Source organism: Motacilla alba, chromosome 2 (assembly GCF_015832195.1).
Source record: "Motacilla alba alba isolate MOTALB_02 chromosome 2, Motacilla_alba_V1.0_pri, whole genome shotgun sequence".
In the NCBI taxonomy this organism is placed as follows: Eukaryota; Metazoa; Chordata; class Aves; order Passeriformes; family Motacillidae; genus Motacilla; species Motacilla alba.
In genome coordinates this window covers 64,143,464-64,171,185 of record NC_052017.1, presented here as the reverse complement: position 1 = coordinate 64,171,185, position 27,722 = coordinate 64,143,464, and the positions used below count along the sequence as shown (strand labels likewise).

At 40.1% G+C, this 27,722-nt stretch overlaps 1 protein-coding gene across 9 annotated transcripts in view; it reads left to right on the top strand.

Moving 5' to 3' along the window:
* Window positions 1-27,722, top strand: part of PHACTR1 (phosphatase and actin regulator 1) — a 303,315-nt gene that overhangs the window by 216,914 nt on the left and 58,679 nt on the right. For 8 of the 9 annotated variants that reach the window (XM_038128281.1, XM_038128279.1, XM_038128280.1 and 5 more), the window contains 3 exons: window positions 10,407-10,487; window positions 17,220-17,399; window positions 18,431-18,637. In XM_038128281.1, coding sequence (XP_037984209.1) covers window positions 10,407-10,487; window positions 17,220-17,399; window positions 18,431-18,637 — 468 coding nt within the window. The remainder of the gene's footprint in view (window positions 1-10,406; window positions 10,488-17,219; window positions 17,400-18,430; window positions 18,638-27,722) is intronic. The other variant, XM_038128287.1, reaches the window with a different exon arrangement.

Sequence of the window (27,722 nt, the reverse complement as noted above, 5' to 3'; positions counted from 1 at the left end):
TGTCCAAGCACTATCTTCTGAGTGGGAATGACTAATACAGCTGTTAAGTGTGTACAGTTAGGGCTGCCTTTTCCCGAATGTCTTTTTTTGCTCTTATCAATGTTGAATTTTGTTTTACGTCATTTAGTATCATAAGAATTCTTGTAGCTCTTTGCAGTCAGCCTTAGTTTTGACTGCAGTCAGCAAATTTTGTCATCTCCCTGTGGTCAGTCTTTCTTAACTGTGTTTTTGTGAAGAAGACAGCAGGTAGTGCTACATCCCTCTGTTTATGTATGGGGCATTCCTTTTTGATTTCTACATGTCATTATTCCACTAGAGGATAATCACATCTAATTATCTAATGCAATTTTAATTATTCCAGTGACCTTAACATAGAAGTTTTGGAACTTTGAAGAGGCCAACTTGGAACAAGCATCTTCATTCATTGACTTCAAACCCAGGATGATTCTTCTGTCATCTCCCTTCTGTTCTAGGTCTCCAATTTCTACCTTTATTCTATATAAGTGTTCCTAGACTGGTGGATGGGAACAAGGCTTACTGGTCTGTAATTCCCAGATGACTTTCAGACTCTAGAGAATAACAACCTTCTATTTGCCATCTCCCACTTTTCTGTCTTATCTAGATTACATATCACACTTAGTCTGTTCATATTTGATTTGAAGGAAGAAAACTGTCTGGTCTTGGCAGTTTGCTGCTCTCCATTTTATTGATTTCTTTTAAAAGTTCTCCAAGTGACACTTCATTTAGAAGGACTTCCACAGCTCCTTGCAAAGAAGAGTTTCACTTTGCAATTCTGCTGAAGCTCTTCAGGATTAGCACTGCTGTGAAAAATATTTAGCTTGTTTACCATGGCCTTTATCCTTCAGTACCATTGCTTTTAACCTTAGATCATCTATAATTCTACCAATTTTCTGTTTGGTTTTCTACACAATGAACAAAAAAAACTAATTAGGTTAAAATATTAGGTTCTGGAAAGCAGGGACACTTACACTGGAATACTAAGATATGAGACTGACAATATTATCTACATTTATAACATGATTTCACTGTAAGAAATGTCCAGAGTATTAATAATATCTCCTTCACTTCACTGTCCTTCTTGCCTATTATTTTTGAAATTTGCTTCTCATATCAGTACTTCAGTTCGAAACTGTTACCGTCTAAACATGTTTTGTATCTTCATCTCTGTCTCCCCATCCCAGACAAGCATCAGAACTATGTTTTTGTACACACACACAAAAAGCATTAAGGTAAGATAAGATGGAAAAATGCCTTATTTTCTCAGATAACGTCAACATTTTCTGGAGAGGAGCATAAAACAATTTCATCATTGGTGGCCTTTTAAAAAATATCTCCTATTAAAATAATGGAATAATTCATATTAAAAGCAGGATGGTGCATGCCAAATTCTCATGAAGCTGTTCTGCATTCATGTTACTGGTCTCTTTTCAGTCTGTTGTTTCCAGAGGACTGCCATGTATAATGGAAAGTTTCTCTCCATCTGGGAATGTTATCTTTTTACCCCAAAGAAGCAAAAAAAAGTCAGACCAAGACTCTGAATGTGTGAAACATGCTGAAATTGCATGGTGGGCCTTTACTGTCACTTGAACTGCTATCAGCTACCAAGCCAGAAAGCAGACTGCACTATTTTGGGACATAAGACGCTGGCGTTAAAGACACTTTGGGGCTTTTTCAGCATTATGTACCAGCCAGCTAGTGCCATTGCACAAGCTGGAAATATAATCCAAATATAATTGCTGGATGGTGTGACAGCTGCAATTCAAGAATCTTCTTATTTTGGAGGAAGTGTTTGTTGCTTTGTGATTCAGTCATTCCTATAATCAAGCATTAAATGAATGATTTCCTGTTTGGCTCCTAACAGAGGTCTGTGTTGAAGGGTTGATGCGGGTTCATTTCAATAACAAATGCATTTTTAATTTGTGTGTGCTTAGTCAAGATTTTCTGGGTGTACAACAGTAGTGATGGTTTCTGAGAAGTACATGAAATATTCATAGCATTTCTCTCAAAACAGTGCTAAGCCAACTTCAGATTTAAGTAGGTATTTCTTAGTCACAAGATGTGCTTTGTATTTATTTTTAGTAGGGGTACATGTGGATGCAGATAAACAAGTCCCCATCTATTTTGCATGTCAGTTTGGGAGGCTACGGTGTACTAATTATTCCAGTGTAAGTGGAAAACTGTAATTTACTTCAACAATGTTTGAGTCATGTGTGAATATATTTTAAATTATCTCAAATCCCTTTCTGGTGAAATAGGAGCATCCAGCAGAGCAGGCTTTTTCATTATAGCCAAAATAGGATGTTGTTAGGGAGTAAAACACTGGATTTACACATCTGTCTGGCAGTGGATACCAGGCAATATATGCTTGTAAAGTTACAGCTGTAAGGGGAACTCAAGCTGTAAAACTACACAGATGTTGGCTGTTGCTATAGAGAGTTGTGCTGCTTATCTTACCAAGTACAGGTCTCTCTTCTGTCAGCAAGAAGATCCTACCAGCTGGCAGATGAGGGGACCAAATACTGGCCCGTAGCTTGGTTGTCATCTCCGGGTGGTCTGTCCAAGCAGTCTTTCTGCCTTCTTATCATCAGCCTGCCACTTTTTTGTTTTTATCTCTAAATTTTTTCCCATTTTTCCATCCCAGAAAAGCTGACTCCTTCACCTTTAAAAATTACTCTGGAAAATCCAGTTTCCTGACATCTGCTAGACTTCTTTATGTAAACTGTGCTCTGTATTTTGCCATCTGGAAGTGTTGTCTGATGAGGAGCAAATCCAAAAGTGGCAGCTTACCCGGGTAGTTATATGCCATGTGTAAGCTCTGTCATGGAGAGAACTCTCCAGAGAGTCACAGGAGTCGTTATCTTATCAAAGCAATGTCCACTGTGTTTTTTGCTTTGAGGAAGGTCCCTTGAACTATTATGCTCCAGAATATTGCAGTATTGCCAATAGGTATTTCTGCTGTATCATCATTTTCAGAAACACCTTCTCAGGGTAAAGGAAACACCTTGCAGACATCTCACTCAGCTCTTCACCCACTTACTTTTAGCACAGGTTTTTCTGTACGTACAGAAATCTGTGTCTGCGAGGTACCTAAAGCAAGTTGTCAGTTGTAAAAAGCAGCCATTCCTTGGGATGTACAACTACTTCTGATGTTGCCATGTACTTTTTTCAGATGGCATCACTCATCTTGTCCAGTTGCAAAGGCTTGACATGTAGAACCCATATTCTTAGCTTTTCTTTGATACTACAACCTCTGTTGTTACATGGAAGCCTGTTGGAGAAACCATCATTTGTGAAAATGTAAATGGATCTCCTACCATAAGGATTGCATGAGCTGGTTCTTAGGAGATAACCTTATTGCAGTAAGAACTGTGGTGGTAATCACTATGGTCAATTTAGCTTTAGCACAGCTATAGCTACATAGGGTGCTGGTAGCAATATGGACATAAGCAGGGGCTGTTCTGGCCTGCCAGGTTTCTTGCTTGGATGAAAGTCTTCTAATAAGTCAGTACCACCCCCTCACTGCTGTTTTTAATGCCTAAATTAAGAAGTCTTTGAGTGCCAGGCTATGGCTTTCCTCTCTGCACTCACACTATATTTGCAGAGCAGGTGTACATTAAGATGTGCCATGTTACCTTGTTGCAAATTTCTTTAATTAAAATGCAGAATCTCCTTTTTCATTAAACTGTGGAAAGCAATACCTGTTGCTGGCTCAGCTTTCCAGTTCTTGACCTAGTACTACCTAGGAACTCATGAAAACACTGTGTGGCAATTCAGATGGAAGAACACAAGAAATGTATTTTCTTCATTTTTTCAATATGCTGATCTGCTTTCTGAATTTCTCCCTAACTTCTCAAGTGTGACTAGAAAAGCAATTATGTGTAAAAGGTATAAAAATGTGAGTCTTTCAAAAATCCTTTTGATAGATTATCACAGTTTGCTGACACAGTGGAGTTCTGTTTTGCTCTTTATTAGCTAGGCAGCTGAGGGTGGTAGCATTTTTCTTAAGGTGTCTACAATGTTATTTTCTTTCAAATCTACTTTCTTAGGGTTTGAGGTTTTTTTTCCAAACACACAGCTTTTGTTATGTTTGTCAAGATTTCTTGTTTTATCTCCTGTTTTCATGCATTCATCTTCTGCCAGGCTTGCTGAGCTTGGCCTGTGAAATCCGTTATGTTGGGTTTCTTTGGATCTAAGTTGAAGTGGAGTTCTTTCCCTAGGAAGACACCTTCTTTGAATGATTTTTTTCAGTACTTCTGTATGAAAAAAATACAGTCCATCTGTTCTTGGCTTAGGTTTCCAAATTCTTTGGTTCAGAAAGAATTAAGAACTGTCATGGAAGAGTTGTTCAGATATAATTTCTCTGCCTTTCCTTGTGCTTGCTGGATTTCTGGTTGTATGCTCTATTTCTGAGTTGTGTTACTGTATTGGATCTCACTTAATGTGGTTTGCAGTATTTTGATTAGCTTCTGCAATTCTGCATTTGCAGATTTGACTTTGCGTCCACTTTCCTCTCAAGTCTGTCCTCTGGCAGTTTCCATGTAGTAATGGTCAGTACAAGTCTAGAGTTCTCTTAAGGCTGCTTTCACTTCTTCCCCAGTTTTACTTTCTGTCTGTATCAGTAAGGAAGAGAAGATTGAATTTTTTATCTGTAGTTACCTGGTGTGCCAACTGTTTCACCTCCTAAACTCTTCCAGTGAGTTACCAGGAATTTCAGATTTGATCCTGTGCTCTCAAAGGAATGTGTATATTTTTACTGTGTCATTTCAAAGGCTTACCTGTCACAAATGGAGATTTATCATGTTCCCAGTCTAGTGCTTCTAACTGGAAATGGACCATTGTCTTGAGCTAGTCTGAATTGGAGTGGAGGCAAGATGCCTTGACATATTCTTCTCTATGCTTTTACATAGTCACAATCTAAAATAAGTCCAGTTGTAGTTGCAAGACTGGAAAAATGAAATAAAATAAAATTGGGGGGGGGGAATGTTAATTTTATTTTTTGCCTCTTTTTCCTGTTATTTTATTTGCCTGGATTACAGTAGCAAATTTTAAGTCTAGAAGGGTCATTTCCTAGCCTAGAGTGTTGGCCCATGGTCACAGAACAGGTGCTGTTAATGCTTTGCTACTGATGTGGCAGGTGACATGCCAAGTTGCTGCAGCTTGTCTGTACCTCACTTTTCCACTTCTGCAATGATGATCCAGGTTTGCTTGAAGAGTGTTTTGAGTTATTCTTTAGTGCATCAACAATGCTGTGGGGTTTTTCTGTGTTATTAGTTTGTCTTATAGCACATGCCACAGAAGTTTTCCAAGTGATTCACATACTGAAAGGGGTTTATTTGGTCAGCTGATTTAGGGAGGTACTTCTCTACACTTTTCAAAATCAAGCTTAACCTTTTATACCAGCCTATTTTTCTCCTTCAAATGTTCACTTATTCCATAGAATGGGAGTGCTAGGCTACAGTCGCAACAAGGAATGTCATGGGCAGACACACAGACAAAAAGAGGCTCCCAATCTTTTCTAGGTAGTAATCTGTCGAAATTAGCTTTTGTAGTTGGTACTGTTGCAGGAAAACTTAGGCTGACATAAGAGATGCTCAAAACTTCTGTAAGGAACTTTAAATGTCAAAGATTCAGAAACCTGTTGGAATATTTTTACTTTCCTCAGACTTCAAGAGACCTATGCATGTTTGAAGCCAAGGAGAATTCCTATTTAGCAATGAGCAAAGCAATACAGTTTTTTTCAACCAAGCGATGTTTTGGTATTGGTCATACCCCAAGCTCACAGCAGCAGTGCTGAGTGTCATGCCGCAGCTATTAAAACAATCCCAAAATTAATGGAGCTCTCAGTGAGCTGATACATCTACATTTTCCTCAGTGATGTCTAAGAATTGCATCTATAGCAGCGTTTCTTTCTTAAAACTACTCTCTTCAGTCAATTTTGATTTCAGGAGTATATTCAGCCCTATTTTTATGCATCTTTATCTCACCTACTCACCCTTAGCTTCCTTTACAGTCAGTGAAGCCTAACAGGCACTTCCAAGGTGCAGCTCAATCTTGTTTAGATTCTTACATTAGTCTGAGGTTAATCATGCGCAAGACTGTATTATGAGGAGACCAAGTCAGAGGCAGAAGCCCACACTATAAAAATTTGTATCAGCTGAATCCTACTTCATTTGATTGCCTAGAAAGTCTACATAGTTGGGAAAATTTCAAGATGCTGTAACATTTTTAATACATAATCCATCACATTTGAAAATCTTTTCTTCCTTATAAATCTAAAGAAAACTGTGATGGTTGTTTATCTAAACATTGTACAAAGCAATTGGTTTGCTTGTTTCTAATTATTCAGATCTGAACTATTAGCAAAGCAGATTCCTATAATTGATGCACCAGAAAGCTTCTGCTCTCAGCTTCATCCTATAACAACCTTTGCTTTCTAATATCATCATTAAAATTATAGTGGCCTTTGAAAGGAAGAATTCATGCAAAGCATCCCCCAGTGCTTTTTAAAACGAAAGCCAAGGACAACATCAGAAAAAAGCAAGGTTAAAATCCAACTGGCCAGCACAGACTGGGATTTAGTTTCAGTTGTCAAATGAAAAGGGTAGGACTTGTTTATTTAGTACACCCTTTGGTTAAGCAGCAACATGACAACTGCTGCAAAGGAGGACATTTTATTATTATCATGTATAATAATATTTATTATTAAGTTATTATTGCCTCTTATAGACGCAGGTTGGAATAGCTCATCTGAGATGTTTTAGCCTTTGAGGGAAGGATGGGAGGATGGGAAGGCTGTGTGTAGTGATGGCACAAATGCCGCTTTGGCTGGTTAATGGAGCTGCAGAAGCGCTTGGCTCAGAGGCAGCACGGAGCTTCGTCTTCTCAGCTGGAGGAGCTGCCCACAACCACTGCCATCACACAGCACAGCAGCCTGTTAAAGGGATAAAGACAAAACTCTGTTTGATTTGCAGAATGGAGGGGCAGGAACTTCTCCTGACCCTGTCAAGGCTTTACTGATCTTAATGGGTCTGCCACAGAGAAAAACTCTGCTTGAACAGCAGAGGGGGGCTGCTCCTGAGGGACAAGTTCAAAAATACCAGCTCAGAAACATTAATAAAAACATTTCCCACTGTTTCTTCATCAAAGCATAAAAGAAACAGCGTACTGCAGAGCACACTGGCAAAATCTGTACGTTTCTACCATAAAGTACACATAGGCTCATTTCTGTAAACTAGTAACTGAGAGTTTCTTGTAGAGTGGATGAATTTGTTACAGTAACTAGTTTCTGGCATAAGTAGATCCCATAAAGAGGGCTTAATGCTTATTTCTAATCTCCTGTAAGGTTGTACAAATGAAAAAAAATGAGGTTAATCACCAAGGAAAATCACTAATGAAGTAATACATCTTTTCTTAAAAATTAATTATAATTCATTTTTTCCCATCACAGAATTTACACGGTTCTCATGAATCAAGGATTAATTCAAAGGTTTACATTTATCCTCTGCTGTGAACGGATTCCTTCTCAGTGGAGAGTGAATGAATTTATTTTGTACCAGCTTTCTGCTTGAAAAGAAAATCCTTCATAAAAGAACTGGCAATCTTAGCCAGAGAAATCCAGACCAAATAAAGCATTTCATTGTTCAGAGTGTTAGACCCTAATGAGTTCTGCATCTAAATGCTTATATTTTTTTCCCATCTGATCAGCAGTAGCATAGCAGGTTATGCACTTAAATGTATGACACTTGTTTGGGAGGAAGATTTGTATTGAAGAAAGGCAGCGTGTTCCACAGTTTTAGCATAACATCTGTTATCATTCAGTGCTGCTCTTAGCCCAGCATGCCCTTCCTCTAAATATCTTATTAATTAAACTGGCTTAGTGGGAAAATAATTAATACTATAAGTCCTGTACCTACTTAGAAAGGATTTAGAAACTGAAAAAAATTGTTTTTGTCTGAGCTTCAGCTCGAGGGTTGTGGGTTTTTTCATTCTTGAACACAAGCAGATTACAATAGGGATATCTGAGAAATTTATATATATACAGTCTTTGAAATATATATGTTCTATCTTTGAAATTCTGCAACTGCAAAAATAGTCCACTGCTTTGAAAAGTCTTGGTCACTACTGGAGGGTCTTCTTCAGCAATTGGTTTGGAAGAGATGCTCCTGCACTTCTTCTAAATGTCCTGATAGCCCGTTTTAGCGCCTGATTCCCCAAAAGCCTTAATTCTAAGTCTGTGAAATGACTGTGTTTCTTACCAGGACATTGATAATGAGGTGAGACCTCCTAGCCATGAAGTCGGTAGTGATGCTGCTACCTTGCGTAACCAGCTGTTGACTGGGCAGGAGGATGAGACAGGGCACCCAGATGGATGCCAGTGAATTTGTGTGCAAAATGTGGATCTGTTACTTAGCTATCTGTGGTCAGATAGAGTACAGAAATAGAATTTGCCTGTGTCTTTGTTCTGTGTGCAGCGCTGCTGTCTAAATGCAGAAACTACTCCTTTGCTGCTGATTCACCCAGCTTGGTTTCCCATTGAAGAGCAAGTTCAGTTTGCTGCTTATTCTAACAGAAAATTACACTTTTTGTGACCTATTGGAAAAGGTGCTGGGTGCCACCAAATTGCTCTTTAAGCTCAGTCAGAGTTTTAACAATTTCTTTTGTGGGAGAAAGCTCCAGAATTAGTTGCAACTTGTTCTGGCTCCTCTTGGAAGGTCTGAGAGCAGCTATTCTTAAGGAGGAAGAGAAAAAAACTTTAAATGCTGCACCAGAACAAGACCCTTTCAGCACAGGGAAAAGGCAGCTTGGAGAGCAGTCTGCAGTGTGACTCCAGAGTTTTATAGTTGAGCCTTTCTTTATCAAAAGCATATTAAAAACTTAGAAATCGGTGTTTCATTGCAAGTCAGTTGAGGTGCCTAAAGTGCTTCTTCAAATGGGTGTAAAGCACTCTAGAAAATGCTATGGCTGTTAGGTTAACAACCTCCAAAATCAAACTGCACCATGTGGCTGGTTAATGGGTATGGGGTCTTGTGCTTCAGCAAAGGGACCTGCCTTTAATTCTCATCCACGCTGAAGTTCAGAGAGTGCGTGTCTACCTGGGGAGACCAGGGTTTTTAACTAGCTTCTGACTGTACATATTGGTCATCTTTGTCCCGAAGAATACGTGCTCAAAACTGATTTTAAAAACAGCGAAGCCTGTATTTATCCTATGGAGAAAAGTGAAGCAGTGCTGTTCATATTAGCCCTAAGTATCTGGCAGCAAATAATTTGCAATAAGCACGGTGTGCCAGTATAAGGATAGCATATTCACCAGATATATGGGTCCCTGTGGGAACAGTCAACACACAGCAATACCAAGAAAGGTTGCACCTTCCATTTTTCAGGAGAGAAGAGGGGGTTTCCAAACCTCTTTTGCTTTAAATCTGCCTTGGGCTGGCTGAGGCTGCTAAGTCCCAGTTCATTTGTGTGTGTTTGCATCAGTGCTGGGTCTGATAGAGGAGCATATGGCAGAAGCCATTTGCCCTTGACGGTGCCTCTTTTTTGGCAGGCACAGGCTTGTTTGTCGCAGAGCGGGTTCAGTCGCAGCCACTCCTTCACATCACTTCTTGAGGCCCTGGCTTGCTGGCTTTCAGCTCTTTGCCTGTGTGTGTGTCCTTTGTGATGTTTTGGTTAATTGGACATTGTTTTAATTACTACTGCACTAAAGAAACATGTATTTTCTATCTGTTGTTTTGCTGCCTCAGTGACCGTGGTTTCCAAGCAGCCAATACAGAACTTGAGCTGTTCAGATCTGGTGTAAATTGCAGTGGCTCTCTTGGAGTTTCCCTCCTTTACATCTCTTTAGGGGAAAACACTCCTTCAGGGAAGAGAAGGCTCTATTAAACAGCTCATTTTTTTGCACTGTCCCAAACATCATAATCTGCTCTCACTAGAACAAGTGGCAAAGAAGCCTTGGCTTTCATTCTCTTCCACAGCCTGGACACAATCTGTGGCCATGTTCTGTGGCCACATCTTTCCTTGGTTTTAGCCTTTGTGTTGCCTTCTTTCTTACCTCTCCCTCTCCAGCTTCTGGAATAATTTCCTTTTTCTCCCTTTGCTGTCCCTAATTCTCCACAGAAATGTTTGGCTTATGTGTCAAAATCAAGCAGTGACTATGCAGACATGCCTTCAAATCAGTCAGTCTACCACCATTTCTGTCAATAACAGCCACACTACAGTAGCAGACAGATTCTCTAGACTGCCAGTAGCCTTTATTTCAAGATGCTAAACTAAACTGACTTGAAGAGGAGAAAGATCATTTTTAAAATGCCTTTAAAAGGCATAGAGCCTTTTAAAACAGTAATTTCTCTTCTTTTCTATTTATGTTGACCCTTATCCTTTGCTTACAGCTTTGGAAAGAAAAATGTCAATGAGGCAAAGCAGAGAGGAGCTTATAAAACGAGGAGTGCTGAAAGAAATTTTTGATAAAGGTAAGTGTTCTTCTTTTCACAACAGTAATTTGACATCCCATACAGCTTTATGGCCAGACATTGCATAATTGTAACACTAGAAACCGGGAATAGAGAGCTCTGAGTTGCAAGACTATGCAAAATAAGATTTCTAAACACTTCTCTTGACTTTGCCGTGGTCTGGCCCTCTCTGTTGGATACATGTGGTAGTTACTTAGCAAATAAAAATGAAAACTAATCAGAAATGTAATGCAATAGAAATAAAAATCACAGCAATAGGCAGCAGTCACTGACTGCAAAAGAGCAAAGCATCCAGTCTTTGGAGAAATGTCGTGGGTTCGTGCCTCTGTGTGTTGCCATTGTCTGGTTGAGTCACTTTGGGATTAACTGTTGTGGAAAAGGGAAACATTTAAAGGTTTTGGATCCTGATGAGCACAGAACAATATACTTTCCCTTGAAACAGCTCATAGGAGGTAATAATTCCTTGTTCAGGATAATTAATTTGTTGAGTTTTTAATGTCTTGTTTATGCAAAATGCCATTGTTTTTATAAACCTCATTGTTTTACACTGGCAACACGATACATAGTTGACATCTGTTACATACATGTCAGTATTTGAATGTGTCTTCTATTTGTTTTGCTGCTTCCCTTGTCAATTACTAAGGAAATTAATTCAACAAATTATATAAAGACATAATAAAGTTACTTCTTAATCACAATAGACCTTATGCATATGCTTTAAAGCCTCATTAATTCAAAGTCTAAAGGTTTTTCACAATAGCAGTACAAAATCTCATGGAAATCAATAGAAATTAGAGGTTTTCACAGATATTAGAACTATAGCCGACTTCATAAATTCAGGAGAATTTAAATCTGTTACCTGCTTTTTACTCTAGCTTGTTAGAAATTTAAAAATTTACTAACCCAGGCTGCTAATTTTTTTAAGTTAAAAATAAACAGCAGCAGAAATGTGCTTATCATTAAATTTTACATTTTCTACCAGTTATGTGTAGCAGTGTGCTCTCACTATGACCTGCTGGCTTATAAACTATCCAAGATGCAACTTGAAAGTAAAAACAAGTCCTGTCAATAGGTTTGCCCTATTGTTATTGCTTTGTGCTGTCCACGTTTTCAGTGTGACTCAGATCAGACCCTCGGCCAGTGAGGCATGGTCCAGCCCGTCACACCAAGCAATCAGTGCTGCAGCCAGCTCAGAAGGCAGCCTTCAGTCACACCTCTGTCCCAGGTGTGACCTCCTTCATCCCTGCCTCACATCACACATGTAGCCGCCCTCTGAACCATAAACCTAAAGGCCTCCCTAGGAAAAATCTTTTCTGTGAAGTCTGACTCCACTTCCATGTTGAAACCTGGGGAGATTCCTCTTCTACTGCTACCAAAGCACTACAGGTTTTTTTCCTATTGATCAAATAATGATGTAGTTTGTAAACTTCTGTGTCATCTTGTGAAGCAGATTCTAAGTTGTCTGTAGGTATTTGAAAGAAAGAAATTAAATCCTCTTTATGGTAATTTTTCACCTTTACAAAGCTGATACGAAAAGAAAGAGTAAGGCAGAGAAGAAAGTGGTAATACAAAAGAATAGCAACAGTACTCAAACAGCTATGATGATACAAGGATATGAGCAGGGCAAGATGTGTAGAGGCAAAAGCATAATTTCCTTCAGTGGTGTAATAAACTGACAGTAATTCTAATGAAGGATTTATTTCATTGACAACGTTAAGTGGAAGTTACATTTTCTTTGTAATTCCAGTTAGGTAACCTCTAATCCTTCAAGAAAACAACATATCTTCAGCATTTCCAAGCAGTATGCTTTATTTGATTCTGGTAGCACCTTCCATGCCAAGAGGCATCTTGCACAGACAATAGGTGTAAATCTCTTTGTCTCCCTTTCCTAAGAGGTGGGCAAAGCAGGCAAAGCAGGCCTGTGAGTAATTTCAGCTTTTTTTTTTTCCTTTAAAAACCCATACCGATCAAAGGAAACAGTGCAGACAGACTGACCCAAGAACAAGAATTTTTGCCTTGTGCTTAGTGTTGGTTTTGTCATATCTTCTGCATTGAAGAAAAACATAATTAGCTGGTTTGTTTGCCTGCTGTGTAAAGTGATGCTCTGACCTGTTTGCTTCAGGATTTGCTGGCTTTTCAGAGGACTTTGTGTCACCCAGCAGGTAAAAATTACCAGAGTGCAGTAAGTCACAGTTGTCACACATAGGAGAGTCACTGCAGTCCAGCTGCTATATTTGGAAAACAAGATATGCTGTTACATTTCAGTGACCCCCACACTTAAATTAGTCACCTGAAGCTGCTCCTGACTGAACTGCAGAGAGCTCTTTCCTTGCTAAGGGCCAAACTCATGACAGAATCAGTTTCTGTTATCTTCCATTTCCAGGGCTCTGTGACTTGAATATTCTGAAAATGTAGGCAAAGGCTATAATTTTTTCAAATACTCCGTACTTTTGGAAAATTGTAAGTTGAAGAAGTATCTGATTAAGCTCCTGCTGTTCTTATAATTTGTGGGCAGATAGTCCTGAGAGGTTAAAAACACCTCTTCCGCCTGCATCACAGAACATACCTCAACATTTAGAAGAACTCATATTTTTGTTATCTCTCCTACACATAGGTACAGACCTTGATTTCCACGTGAAGGTGTCACCGTCCCAAAACCATCTGTCATTAGAATTGCTCACTGTTTCATGCTGATGGTCAAAGAACTAAATCTACTTGTAGTGTTTTGATACCTCTTCTTCTTTATGAATGTAGATGAGATTGCCTGTAGTGAGAAGTTTCTGAATATGAGTGTGCAGCAATTACTTACTCCAAAGGCAATGGTGCAATGGTTTTCCAAGGAAACGTGGGCAGTCTTCATCTTTTATAGTCTTGTCTTTTAATATGCTCTATCTAATTAAAATGATGGATTTAGACTTAAATTTCAGGTAACCTAAGTCCTGACAGGATTTGGACATGTTGCACTTAATGCACTAAAGCAGATTTTGTGACAGTATGTGAGGACAAACTTGAAGAAGTGGCTTTGGTAAAGCAGCAGGAAGGCATGGCAGCCACTGGAGAGCCAGTTGTGCTGCAGTGAAATTGAAAAGTTTTGAACTCCTCTGGAAGTAGCCTGTCTCAAACTCCATGGGATCCCACAAAATCAGGGGTCCGCTTGGGCGCTGAAGTTGTGCAGGATCCCAGCTACTGTTCTAAGGTAGCCACCAAGGCTAGGAAACAGTTCCAGAGGAAGGTCTTGACCACATGCAAGAACATTCAATGTTCCATTCCCCACCCTTGGGGTTCATGGCAGAGAATGACAATGAATTTTACTCTGGCCTTCCTAGTCTTTGTTAGCTAGAATTTCTTGCTTGGATAGTCTACTTGAGAGCAGACAAATATTGAAGGAGACTACCCAATCCAAAAATTAACCCAGGATTTCACCTTGTCTATTTTGACTTCCATAGCCAGTCTTCTGTAGAAGGAATGCATGAGCATGGCACTTTGCAGATATGCAAAGCGTAGTCCAAAGTAGTTCAGAGTAAAAGACACAATGAGAGGGTAGGCAGAGCTGCAAAAGTGGAACACAATAGGTCTGGTTTTATCAGTCAGTCTGATGCACTGTGGGCTGCTTCACAGCAGGCAATGTTTTAGAAGTACCTGAGAGTGGGAAATGCAAGTGTGTTCAGGAGTACAAACCATGCTTAGGAGCCACACATTTTGAAGACATTATCTATGTATCTCTGGGCCTTTGTCCCATGCTGTTGTTTTCACATGCTGAGGTGAATCAAAGTGTCTGGGCAGAGTCCTCTGCATAAGAAAGTCTCCACTGAGGTCCTGTTTCTTTGGTGACTTCAGGTGTGCAGAGTCTCCCGAGTAAGAAAAGAGCACCCTTCATGTGTTCTCCTGCTGCAGAGGTCAAGCTACTCCCTCATGGACCCATCCAGTTTCATGCTCTGCTGATGTTATTAAAGCTCGTGGACTTAGTCATTTTCCACTAAGTAGCACCAGACACTGTGAAAACGGCAAAGGATTTAGCAAGTCCGAGAACAAAATACTACATATGTTATCACTGTGCAAAGTTGACTTTAAACTCATAGCCAGATCCTGAAAACAGATCAGTTCATCCCTGTATCTGTAATAATTGCATTACCAGGATTCTTTTCATTTGTCTATCAGCCAACTGGAATAGCTTTAATACTTTGAAAATAATAAGTAATTTGCCTTTTGTATCTGGTTGTCAAGCATATCTCTGATGCAGGATTAATTCATACTGAGATACTCTCTCCTCTATGAATTATTTTTTACGCATCTATGATCTGTTGGCTGTACTTGAGCAACTCTCCAGGTAGCTCTTCTTTAAGCAATACCTGATTTAGGGTGTATATTTCAGTCATGATTCTGTGCCATGTCTGACAATTTCATTCAAATCCAAGGATAAGCTTTAGACTCTAAATCAAGATTAAAGATATTTAGATGTAAGATTAAAAAAGGTTACGCTGTCAGTACAGAAAGATTCCATGCTTTAGTATTATGATAAAAGGTAAAAGCCAAAATTTTATCTTACACTTTACTTTTTTTGCAATTGTAAGTCTTTATGGGTCATTCAAATGCTGTTTTTTTAAATCGTGCTAATATACCTTGGGAAGTACATAGCACACTTAAGACAGTAGGATTTCAAGATGCTTAGCATATTACAATAGGCATCTCACTTCATGAAGAGTGTGTAGTCATCCCTCCAAAAAGCAAACATTACTGGGTTTGTCATGCATACTTTTCTCATAGTTACAGTCAAATTTAGTCTGAATTAATGCACTGAATTAATGAATATATTGCTGGACACGGTCACTGCCTTTCATTTAAGAAGCAGATGCTCTACATAAGAAACAGTTACACTCTTTCATGAAACCAAGTAACTGAGAGAACATTAATCCTTATCCCAAAATGTGTAAACGTGTGTGTCTTTATAAAAGGGAGACAGAGCCGTCACAGAGTACACAGCATTTCTACCCAAACAGCTAAGTCAAAAATGTTCAATTTAAATACTGGCTGAATTGTTTGGGTTTTTTTGTTTTTGTTTTTGCTGCCTAGGGAAGTAAATAGCATTGAATAGAATGGCCACAGCAGTTAGAAAGGAGCTTGTGCTACAAACACTTGGCCAAAGCCTTTACATTTAATTCATGTTGCCACCTTTTAGCCTGCTCAGTTGATCTCTAAAAGCCATGGGTCAGGTTTCAGTCTAGTATGATGTGACTGCACTACCATAATAGCTCTCTGGGTCTCCAAAAAGCCTCCAACAAAACCAAGGAAGTCAAGACCTTGGTATTTATGAAAATTCCAAAATAAACAAGAAACCATCTTCACTTGCTGGAGAGAATCTTTAAATGGCAGAAACATAATTCTGAATAGTTATCAGCTAATGTATTTTCAGACTTGTTAATTGTATATTAGCACCAAAATGAGACTTTTTTATCTTTTCGGTATTGTTTTCCAAAGTAATTTGTTAGCCCTATGAGGGGAAAATGTGCACTCATTTGACTGATGTACATCTCCACTCAGTGCATTGAGCGGTAATATGGCTAATCTGTGGTGCCCAAAAATCTAAAATCATATTCTGATATCCTGAGTTTCATTTTTAGAAGTAATTTAAATGGTTAGTAAAATCAAGTTCTGCATATTTGCCTGCTGTTTTTTAGTTTTACAGGTCACATTTCAGTTATATTTTCAGGCTTCCATTTGTAACCACAGGGGCTGAACACTTTACTTTCTAAAACTCTAATTGTGATGTCCATGTAGTCATTGCCTCCAGGTACCAGAGTGCTGTGCTTAACAAGTTCAGAGATAAAAATCTTGCAGGTTGACACTATAGAGAATAATCTGAATCCTTTCTTCTGCTCTTTATTATTTCTAATGTGAAGTGGTATTTGATAGGAAAGAAAATGCCAGCTGCTGTCACAGAAATTTTGCTCAGATAGAGGAGATATTATTAGTAACTATAAAAACAGGCTTTCTAAATGGAATCTGATATATCCCAGTATCAAGACCTTACATCAGGCAAATATAAAAATTATTCTCTTCCTTATATAAAATGTGGTTATTTGTATGTAAAATAGGGACATTTTAAAATAGGGACATCACATCCCTGTGATTTTCCTTGTGTCCCTTGTAGGATAAAATTTGGCATGGGGAAAGCTAATAATTCTTGTTATTAATATTAAAATATTATATATAGTATGTATTAATATTCTTTAGTTCCAGCCTACTATCATTCCTGACTTCCCAGATTCAACAGAGAGAGGGAAAACAGATACTTTTTTTTGGCATTGGATGGGACTGCATGTCCGTGTGGGTCAAGGATGGTCAGGAATCAACCAACTTATACCACGGTTCATAATGACCATTCCAGGGTAGAGCAAAAGATCAATACAGATATTTGACTTAAATTATATGTTACTCCAGAGGTGCTACCACCATCACTGATCGACTCAGCCTTGGCCAGCAGTGGGTCCAGCTTGGAACTGGTTCCATCAGACATGGGGGAAACTTCTGGCAGCTACTCACAGAAGTCACCCATGTATACCCCCTGCTATCCAAACCTTTCCACATAAACCCAGTGCGTGTGTATATAGAAGATCTCAGTCCAGGTTCCTCATTTGAAAACAGTCTAATGGAAATAGCTTTAATTTAAAATTCTGTCTGCATTTTATTTATGTCTCTTTTTTTGCCATTCTTCTTTCCTCCGACTATGAACAGATGGGGAACTTTCCATACCAAATGAAGAAGGAGCTTTGGAGAATGGACAGCCTCTGGGATCTGGGCTGAGCTCCAGCCAGGTGTCCCTGCCAGCCCTAGCAGAATTGGAGTCAGTCCCAGCATCTGTGGAACCCTGCTCATATGAGGTGCTCCCAACCACAGAGATCATGGATGGGACAGGTAATGTCTCGTTTGTCTTGTGGTGTAGATACTCTAAGCTGTTTGAAACAAGTTTTTGACTTCTAACGTTTGGTATTTAGCCCTGAGAAATCCTTGTCAAAATTAAGGTCTTCTAGTGTAGAAGGAAGTGACAGCGTGTAGGTTGTCACTGAATGCTCCACAAGAAATTTTGACTGACATGATGTAGAAGTAACCTCTACTTCTAGGCAAGTAACCTCTCTTGGAGTGAGGCAAAACCCCTGCACTTTGTGTACATGTAAAAGTAGGTTTCTAGCTCTCTGTCTACATCTCAGATGTACCAGTGAGCTCTAGAGCAGAGAGCTTACAACACTTTTGAACCCTGGGGTACCACATCATGCCCTCTACCTGCCACATGGTGCTGTGTGGTGTTCCCACCACACATCTGTCAGTAACTAACACAGTCAGCTGCCCTTCCCTGGGTGAGGCTGGGTGCTCTTTTTCCCCAGCCTGTGCAGAGAGACAGCAATGCTCTGCATCTAGGTTAGCTCCTCTTTCTGCATCAGGTTGTGCTGCTGAGAGTTGTGGACAAAGGTCAAGTGAGGAAAAGTGAGCAATAGAAGTTGTCATCCATGATCTTGCGCAGCTATGCAGCCTTTTAGAAAGAGAGTAGGCCCCATCAGGTGCTTTTTACTTTTAACAGGGTAAGTTTACAGACCGCTTGCTAACATATCTGGTCCTAGGCAAGCTGTGGTGACAGACCATCAGAGACGTGACATGAAACCTGATTTGTGTTCCAGATGTGGGAGTACATCCCAGCCTGACATGGGAGAGCTGGCTTCCTGTCAGAAGTAATGGGAAATTTGGCTGTTGTGTAGATGTGTGTTACTCTTTCTCTTTTACTTTCCTTCTTTTCTTCTTTCCTCCTTTCTACGTTATACAATGTTTGAGTGAAATCTATGAGTCATTCCTAATCTGCATTGCTGTGCTGCTTTTCTTGTCTGACTTCGGCTGTATCTGCTGCTGCTTTGCTCGTAACGTTGTTGCGTCTATGATGTGGTTGTGTCCTCCAGTGTCTGAAGAGAGCCCCACATCCAATGAATCCGGCGTCCTTCTGTCCCAAGATCCTACAGCTAAGCCAGTCCTGCTACTTCCCCCCAAAAAATCTGCCGCTTTCCCTGGAGACCATGAGGACACCCCAGTGAAACAGTTGTCCCTCCTCAAACAGCCCCCTGCCCTGCCTCCTAAACCTATTGCCAGGATTGCCAGCCACTTAACTGGTAAGTAGGTATTCCTGGACCCTCAGCCCCACCGTTTCCCTTATAGGAAAAGCTGCCTTTGTAGCAAGGTTCTCAATGTTCTTCCTCTTTCTGTAACTCTGTTTGCACTTCTTGTGTGTGCTGGTGATGTACGTGCTGTACCTAGAGCAGGGATCGCAAAATCTTCAGACTGCACCTTCATCAAGGCTGCTCCAGGGGCACTTCCTCTCTCAGCTCTAATTGCCTAAGACCGCTGTGGCATTTCCTAACCCTCCTCACCCTTATTCATCAAGACTTACTATCACCACTGAAATTGCAGGATGTGCTTTGATGGGAAAGGAAGTATCAGAAAAATACTAGGATTTCTTTAAATGCCCTTAATGAGGAAAGGCGTGAGAGCTGAGGGGAAAGGGAGAGTTTTGATTTCTCCTTTTGCCATTTGCTATTTGTCCTCTCAACTGCCATATGGGCAGGTCTCCCTCCACACACCCTGTATCTTTCCATATGTTTGTCTTTGACTTGCCCCCGATCCTCACACAAGTAATTATGTCCCATAACTTCTTGCCATTTTGTCTCAGTACTTACACTGTCTTCCAAACTGTTCCCCCGTTCCACCCCTGCTCTGACTACTCCCCTCCCACTGGTGAGTCCAGCTCCAATTCCCAATGACCAGGATTTTGGTGTCCTGTGCTTTATGCTGCAGTTTAGCTCTCACTGCATGGAAGGTAGCAACAGTAAACAACACAGGCTCTATTTTGTGTTCCACATGTTTTCACAAGTGTCCAGGCTCTTTGGGATTCAAAGTTCTAGGTGGATGTGAAAGGAGGGCGGGTGTGTCTCCTCCCAGTCTCTCATTTCAGCTGCTGAAGCAAAGGATGGCTATATTTATGCTGACCAAAACAGATTCCCTAAATGCTTGCCTGCACCTTTTGAACAGTCTGCTTATAATTGCAGCTGCTGCACAGCAGGCAGCACCTCAAAATCCTGAGTTGAATATGAGGTGTGGTTTTCCCCTGGGTTGATCTTGTGTTAATCCTGCCCTGATATTTTCAGAATTGATTTGAGAAATGTTCTGCCCACATTTATGTACTGTAGATTTTTTTTTTCCAGACAGTTAATACCCATTTTATTCAAGTTTAGTATCTATATCAGGAAAGCGCTCAATAGGAAAGAACACGTTCTGGTTTTCTCTCATCTCTACATAGTCTCTTCATGTTTCTGTTTGGATGACCACACTTTTTTGTGCTGTATAGTTTTGTACATTTTATGTGAAACCTCTTTGAAAACTTTCTTACCTGCCTAAAATCTGCACATAATGGTTAATATCTTGCCCTTTGCTACAAACTGAATGGGCAGTCTTGCAGCCTGCAAGGCCAGGTAGCAGTATTCACGGCTTCACCTAAGGACAAAACCAGCTTCCTATGATCTCCCATAAAACTCTGTCCCAATTACAAGAAGTTGTTCAGAAATGAGGCTGACATGGAAGAAATAAAAATATAGGCATAGCATAGAAAAAAAATTCAGGTCCTTGATTTATAAGCCATTCTTTTGTAAGAGATAACAGAAGAATCTAAGGATGAGGGCTTCTGAAATAGTTTTGTTTTTTCCAAAGTTGCAAATTTTGTGTGAAGTAGAATCAGGCTCAAGTTATCAGCATAAGTGAGTTGTTTGATGATGATGACTTTCCAATGAAAGTGGAACTGAACTGTGACTCCTCTGATGTGGTCTCTTGTGGTGGTCTTCAGTGTTGTCTCATCTAGTCCTATATAAAGTCTTGTATGTGTGTATAGATAGACTCTTGTATATGCATATACAAAACCTTCAGGGTAAAGGAACAGAGACTCAAATTTAGTCATAGAGCCATAATTTAATTGACAGTATTCCTGCTGGAACTGAAACCCTCGCTTATACATTCCTTATAAATAAAAGTATTCAGCTTGTTCTAAAGGGTCCATTTACTTTGGTGGTCCAAAGGATATAAGTGTTGCTCAGTGCCTTGTGTTCTCCAGTGGTAATTATATTAGCCATGTACAATCTTTGGAAATGAGCAATCAATCCTAATGAAGCATTCTCCTCGGTGAGAAGCAGAATTAATGCTATTCTTTTTCTAATTACTCCAGAGACATCCTCCGCTTGTGAGTGAGAAAACAAGCAAAATCTGAATTCTGGCATTGAAAATTAAAACTTCATTTCTGGCTGCATACACATTTTTCTACTGAAGAATTTTTGTGAAGGTTGAAGCACAACTTAACACATGTCAGGCATGGCTAATGGAGAGTGACAGAGGTTTAATGGTCAGATAGCTCTGTTCAAAAGACTATGGGAGGAGATGTGATTCTGTGAAGGGTTCAGGTACACATGTGAAAAGGCAGAAACAACTCAACTTCTGTATATATATATATATACATACAGATGTTTTGTATAAACATATACTAAAAAATCACTACAGACATGGTCAGAGGAAAAAAAAAAAGGAAAAATATTTTAAATACAAACCTTGAGGGAAAAAAGTCAGACCACCTCTTGCTGTGAAAATATTCCAAAGTTCTTCAAAAAGTTATGCAGACTGACTTGCAGGGCTTGACAAAAAAACTTATTACAGGTTTTAGAAATGGAAAAGAAACATTCTTTTCCTCTGAAAGCATTTTGAGCCATCTCAAATATCTATCTGCCTGTGCCAAGACAAAGATTGGCCTTTCAATTGATAAGAAATGCACATAACAGAGCGGACCTAAATAAACACGCAAGAGCGCATTTAATTTTGTGGAGAATGAAAAGAAAAAAAAATCCATTTTAAAGGTGGAAGGAAGAGAGAATTGCCTCTAGCAAATATAAATCACACAGCCTTGGCATGCTTCTTCTCAAGGCTGAGGCTCTGTAGGGATGGGACAGTATAGAAACAGTGCCAGAGCCAAGAGCAGACTGCAGGGCAGCCAATGGGAGTGGTGTACCAACACTGCTGCAGAAGATGCTCCATGCTTTTACTCACACCATGTCCTGTGGTCTTGATGGTGCTGTCTCCACAGGGAACACCCTTGTCACAGCACTGGGTGTGGAAGTGCCCACATAGCCCTAGAAGACAGGCAACTCCAGGAGAAAAACATGAGCCTTAACTGTTTTGTTACCACTGTTTCACTGCTCTGCATGTCCTGTTGGCCAGTCACCTTCTGGTGAGCTTTATACTGGTTTTCAAACATGATTAGCATTAGACTGATTAGTATTAGACAATGTTCACAAGATAAAATTTCTTTCATTGTTTTATTTCTCTGATATTCGTGTGCAGAACCCAGGCATTTAAGACACTTCTAGTTTCCTTCACCAAAAATTTAGGAAGAGTTGAAATAATTACCTGGGACCAAATTTAATTTGGGTTCTGGTGTTCAAGTCTCCAGTTTATCATAAAATCTTTAATGGTCAAGTGAAAGGAAGACTAGGCATGTCTGATTTGATAGACCCCAGTGTTGTGAAGTTCCCTTTGATTTTGATTCATTAAGCTGTTAATTTTCACCAGAGCAGAGAATGCTTTCTGAAATTAATTAGATATTTTTCAACGGAATCACCAGTAACCCATAAAGCTCCTAAAACACCAGAGAACAAAATATGTGCCATTAAGATGTGATCTCAGGAGCACCCAAGTCTGTTTGAGCCAAAATTCAGCCTAATATTAGAATAGGATGTAGCTTTGGTTATATCTGGCCACTTATCTATTCCATTTAAGCTTTTTGCATTCTTTTGCTGTTTTCATTCAAGATTTTGAAGAGATACATAGCACGTTTTTAGTTTTGATATTGGGCTTTCTAGTTACGACTGTCTAGAGTCAGAACTAATTTATAATTAGAGGCAAACATTTATCAGGGTACAAAATAATAAAAGTCCTCAAAACTTGCTTCTGACAATGCAGACAAGACAAGAATGAGGTTTAAGAACAGGTGTCTTGCCAATACACAGCTGGTTATTAGTGACAACTTCATAGAAGTTTTTGCTACTACAATTTGTCCAGTAAATACTCTGGAATATTTTATAATGCAATAGTCACGTATGTATCAGAAGACTCCTCTGTAGATGAGCCCAAGACATAATCCAGAAGCTCCCCCCACAGTGATGTTACCACTAGCTGCCTGCTCTGGCAGGTTACATTCATGAAGGGATGTTAAATTCACATGGAGACAATGGACAGTTCTCCCACTGTGTGTCAAGGGAGAAGCAGCAGAGCAAAAGCAGTTCTCCTTCACCGGGTTCTCATGGAAACTGGACCCTGGCGCAGTTTCTCCCTCTATAGTTCCTCTCTGTGCTTCTTCCTGGAGAGGAGTACTTATCACATACAGGCATCAGGAAATCTTCTTGTCTTTGAAAGCCTTTTCAAGGCCCTGCACAGGAATTCATGCAGAGCTATACTTTTCAACCTTTAGGGCTAATCATGCCTTTCTTTTGTTCTCCAAATTCAACCTGAATCTTGAATGCATATGTGGTACAGAAGAACAGCAAAGAATTTCTGTCTCAAATCTTCCCCAAAAGACATGACTGCAGATCTTGCTATAGTCAGCAGGAGATGCATGGCAAACCTTTGAGAACAGTTTATGACTTGTCAAAAACTTATTGAACCAAGAAAAGAGACTCTCACCATTTAGGCACAGGTCATTACAAGAGAGAAGACCTGAAAAAGCGAAAGCTACTTGTCCAAATGGTGCCGGTAAATATCAGGCACGTCACCCCATGGAGCTCCCTCAACAGGCCACACTGGTTTTGCACTGTTTGTTGGTTTTGGGGAGTTTTTTGCACATTTCTTTACATAATTAATTACTTTGAAGGATTTAAAGAGTATCTCATTAACTTTATGATAAGATGTGTTACTTGTAGTTGTATATAGTACAGCAAAGGTCACAGTATAAGGTCATTCAGGTGAGGAAAAACCTCAGCAGGCCTTTAATCCAACCTCCTGCTCAAAGCAGAGCCAAGTATGGGATCACACCAGGTTGCTCAGGATTTTGACCAGCTGTGTCTTGAAAACTTCAGAGGATGCCAGCTGTACAACCTGTCTGGATAAACCTGCTCCAGTAACTGCCTCTTCTCATGGCAGGGAAGACACTTTCCTTATAATCCAGTCTTGAACCTCTTTTGTTTCCCTTTTGTCCACTGTCTTTCCTCCTCCCACCACACACCACTGAAGAGTATCACTTTATTGATAACTTGTAGGTACTGGGAGGATGCTCTTAAGTGTTCCCCCACAAGGTGTCTTTGCTGCAAGCTGAACACACCTCAGTACCCCAGGTGCTCTAGCCCTCAGCCACTGCAGTGACCCTGTGCTCAACTCATTCTGGTTTTTTGATATCTTTCCTGGTGGATACTAAGCTTACACAGTAGTCTAAGGACTGGTGAATAGAAGGGGATCCTTCTATCAATAGAAGAATCCTTTGATCTCCTGGCTTTATTTCTTCTTGTACCACCAAGGAGTCTGTTGTCCTTCCTTGCTGTCAGGGTACAACGCTGGGTTACATTTGGCAAGGAGTCCAGAAAGGGCATTTCTGCCACTGGCAGTATAGCAAACACAGCCAGCTCTGCCACAAGCCCAGGATCCCCAGGCATGTCCTCTTTCTCCATGCAGTAGTTGAGCTGGGGCAGAATTTAAAGATTTTAATGAGCTTTTCTACAACCACTGCCGCAGCAACCTTTGCTGCCATACATCCAGAAGTTCCTAGCACTTCATCTGCAGCAGTTGTGTCTTCAATGTGTGCTGACCAATTCTCCAGCCATGTTCAGTGACTAAGAAGCATCAGACTTGATGTATATGGTGCACAGCTCCAGTGTACCATTAACATTTCAGAAGAACCATATAGGAACAAACCTGTGCAACAAATAAACATATTTATCTCATGAAAGCCCCAAAAGAAATACAGTAACCATGGATGTTAGCAAAATGATCTGTATGGAAACAGTAAAGGATGGACTGCTTATCAAAGGTCTGATGTGTAGCAAATATTGTGGCATCCACAACTGTCTTTTAAGTAATTGATTGTCATCAAGAGTGGAGAGGTTGATGTCTTAACATCTTTTTCATCAACTCTAACTTACAAGTTATTACACAGTGCTGAGTGGTCACAACCCCACTGGGAACCAACATCTTGCAAAATTGCTCTTTATTCTCTTGAGCATGAAAAACCTCAGCCAGAAGAGATTAATCAGACTTGCACACCTGGCTTCACACAGTTTGCTTTTTTTCTGTTATGAGTGCTTTGTGCAATGATTTAATACTCTGGTAATGTTTCACTGAGAAGACACATCATAGATTCCTTGTTGTTATTTCCCCTGTCCAGCTTCTTACTCATCTACTGATGCCCATGTCTGATGTATATTCCATGGGGGAGACAGTAATTGTTACTAGCCCTGGTTCATAAATCATGTACATTGTGAAATTAAAACAAACAGAGGAAAGGACTGTAAAACTCAGTCACCTCACTCTAACATGCAGGGAGAAGCTGTTCTGTCCTTTAGTGTAGACGATGGTAGCACATTAACCAACAGAGTGCCCATAGCCCATGGATTTGGGCAAGGCCACTTGTTCAGCATAGTCACTGATCAGACCACGCTTTAAAATGTGCAGTACCAAGGTCTCCATTACTGGTGTAATGAAGATACACAGTTACATTTCCCAGCAAATGGATTGAACTCACTTCCCATTATAGTAATTCTCTTTTTAACCATTCTGTTTAAACAAAATAGAATTCTTCTGAAGGTGAAGAGCAGACAAGTAGACCTAATGCCTCTGGTCATTTCCAAGAGTCTCTTTTGGTGTTAGAACCATACTCAGACAAGCTCAAGAACCTGAATGTAACACTGTCAGCCTGAACAAGGACATTAAAAATAATGGGCATGATTTTTTGGCCGGTGTCCAATGGAGTCACCCAGCACTGGCACCATTGAAAACATGTTGATGTGAAGCATTTGTTTAAATTTAAGTAGAAACTGAAGGTCCATACCTTTGTTGTGCAGAGTCAAAACCAGAGTGTGTGCATCTGATTCATGATGGAATGAATATGTGGTTACTCAGGATAATTAAGCCAGGCTTGTTCTCCTGTGCAATTCCAGAGCTGCAGTGCCTTTGCCACAACTCTACTGCATGAATTGCATGAGAAAAGAAATTTTCACTGTATTTAGAAGAAAGAAGGAAGGATTCCTGTTTTCTTTATACCTGAACTACATTGCTCTGATCTTCAGGATCACAAAAAGCAGAAAACCCAAATGATACTTCCAGTTATTCTTTTGTCAAAAGACAAAGAGGCCTGCAGTTGGGATCTCTTTGAATTCACCATTAAGGATGGCTGTCACAGAGTGATGGGGCATCCAGGCACAGGCACTGTCAAATGAGGACTTTAATTGACATACTGCAGAAAAGGATTTTAAACCAACCTGTATTTGTCAAAATGGAAGTGCAGATCTCAGTGTAGTCTTTGTAATTCAGGACAAGCTCTAGCAGTAAAATTGCCTGAAGCATAAATGTGTAAAAAAACCCCACTTTTTTTACTACAAATCCCATAGGAGCTTTATTCTCAGGGCTCTATACAATTTACTCTTTACACTTTCTGTTATTTACCTTTAATTGAAGAGTATGTTCTTTTATGCAGGATACACAGAGGAAATGTATGTAGATAACACGTTTGTAAGAAAAACAAGGTGACTTGAAGACCTTTGTGTGCTTGAATAAAAAATCCTGAATGTGGTTTGGTTTTGGGTTTTTTGGTTGGGGTTTTGTTTGTTTGTTTGTTTGTTCTTTTACTGTTTTGGCAAACCCATGAGTTAAATTTTAGCCTTGGTAGAGCCATCAGAAGAATTTTTGCCTGCAAGAGACAACATGTTAAGTGGATTTAATATTACATTGAAGGGCAAAAGACTTGGATTCTACTCTGTACCTCTTCGACTCTGCAGTGTAGAGAGGTGTAACCCCAGCCAGCAGCCAAGCCCCACTCTGCAACTCACTCACTCCCCACCAGTGGGATCAGGAAGAGAATCAGAAGGGTTAAAGTGAGAAAATGAATGAGTGGACATAAAGACAGTTCAACAGGGAAAGCAAAAGCCATGCGCACAAACAAAATGAAACAAGGTGTGTGTTCACTGCTTCCCATGGGCAGGCAGGTGTTCAGCCATCTCCAGGAGGGCAGGTCCCCATCACATGTAATGGCTACTTAAGAAGACAAAGACCACCCCTCCAAACACCCCCCCCTTCCTCCTTCTTACCTTCACTTATGTGCTGAACTTGATGCCATGTGGTCTGAAATATTCCTTTGCTCACTTAGGATCACCTGTCCCAGCTTCCCATACATCCCAGCTTTCCCTCCACTGTGTTGCAGTTCAAAAGGCAGAAAAGGCCTTGGCTCTGTGCAAGCCATTAGCAATAACAAAAGTATCTCTATATCATCAACTCAAACTTTGTTCAGCACAAATACAAAACAGCCCCATATGAGACACTGTGAAGAAAATTAACTCTACCCCAGCCAAAACCAGCACGCAGTATTTCATCTTTGCACTCCCTTGAACCCCTCTGTTGTTAGCCTATAAACACTATGGAGGAGGAGAAGGCTTACACAGTCAATGTGTTGTTCCTAGCATAGCAAAACCACTGATATCAAGTGGATGCTGCGGAAGATGTGACTAGCACTAGAATAACTCAAGAGACATATCTGAACTTAGTTCATGGTCTTTTTTCACCTTACAATCTGTAATAATTTTCAAGAAGTGTTACTGCTTGCTAGTCCTGATATCAACCTTGTGTACCCTGGCTATTAGATGTGGATAGAAGACCAGGCAATACCCAGACCAAGCCAGGAAGAAGGAAAGAATTAAGGGAATGGGAGGAAGGATAGTTTAAACCAAAAGGAACCAGTTTGTATGGTCTGGAAAAAGACTATAGAAATCTGATAGTGTTCAGAATAGTGATGACCTTTGGAGAGCAGCATCTAACTCCCAGCGTCATCAGGTCAAAAGAAGGTTCTGGCCCTGCAATTCCCTTACCATGTTGTAGCAAGAGGAGTGGACAGAAGCAGCAAGAGACCAAAGGTCATGCATGGCTCACCCACAGAGCTACATTGCAGAGACAAATATGTGCATTATTTAG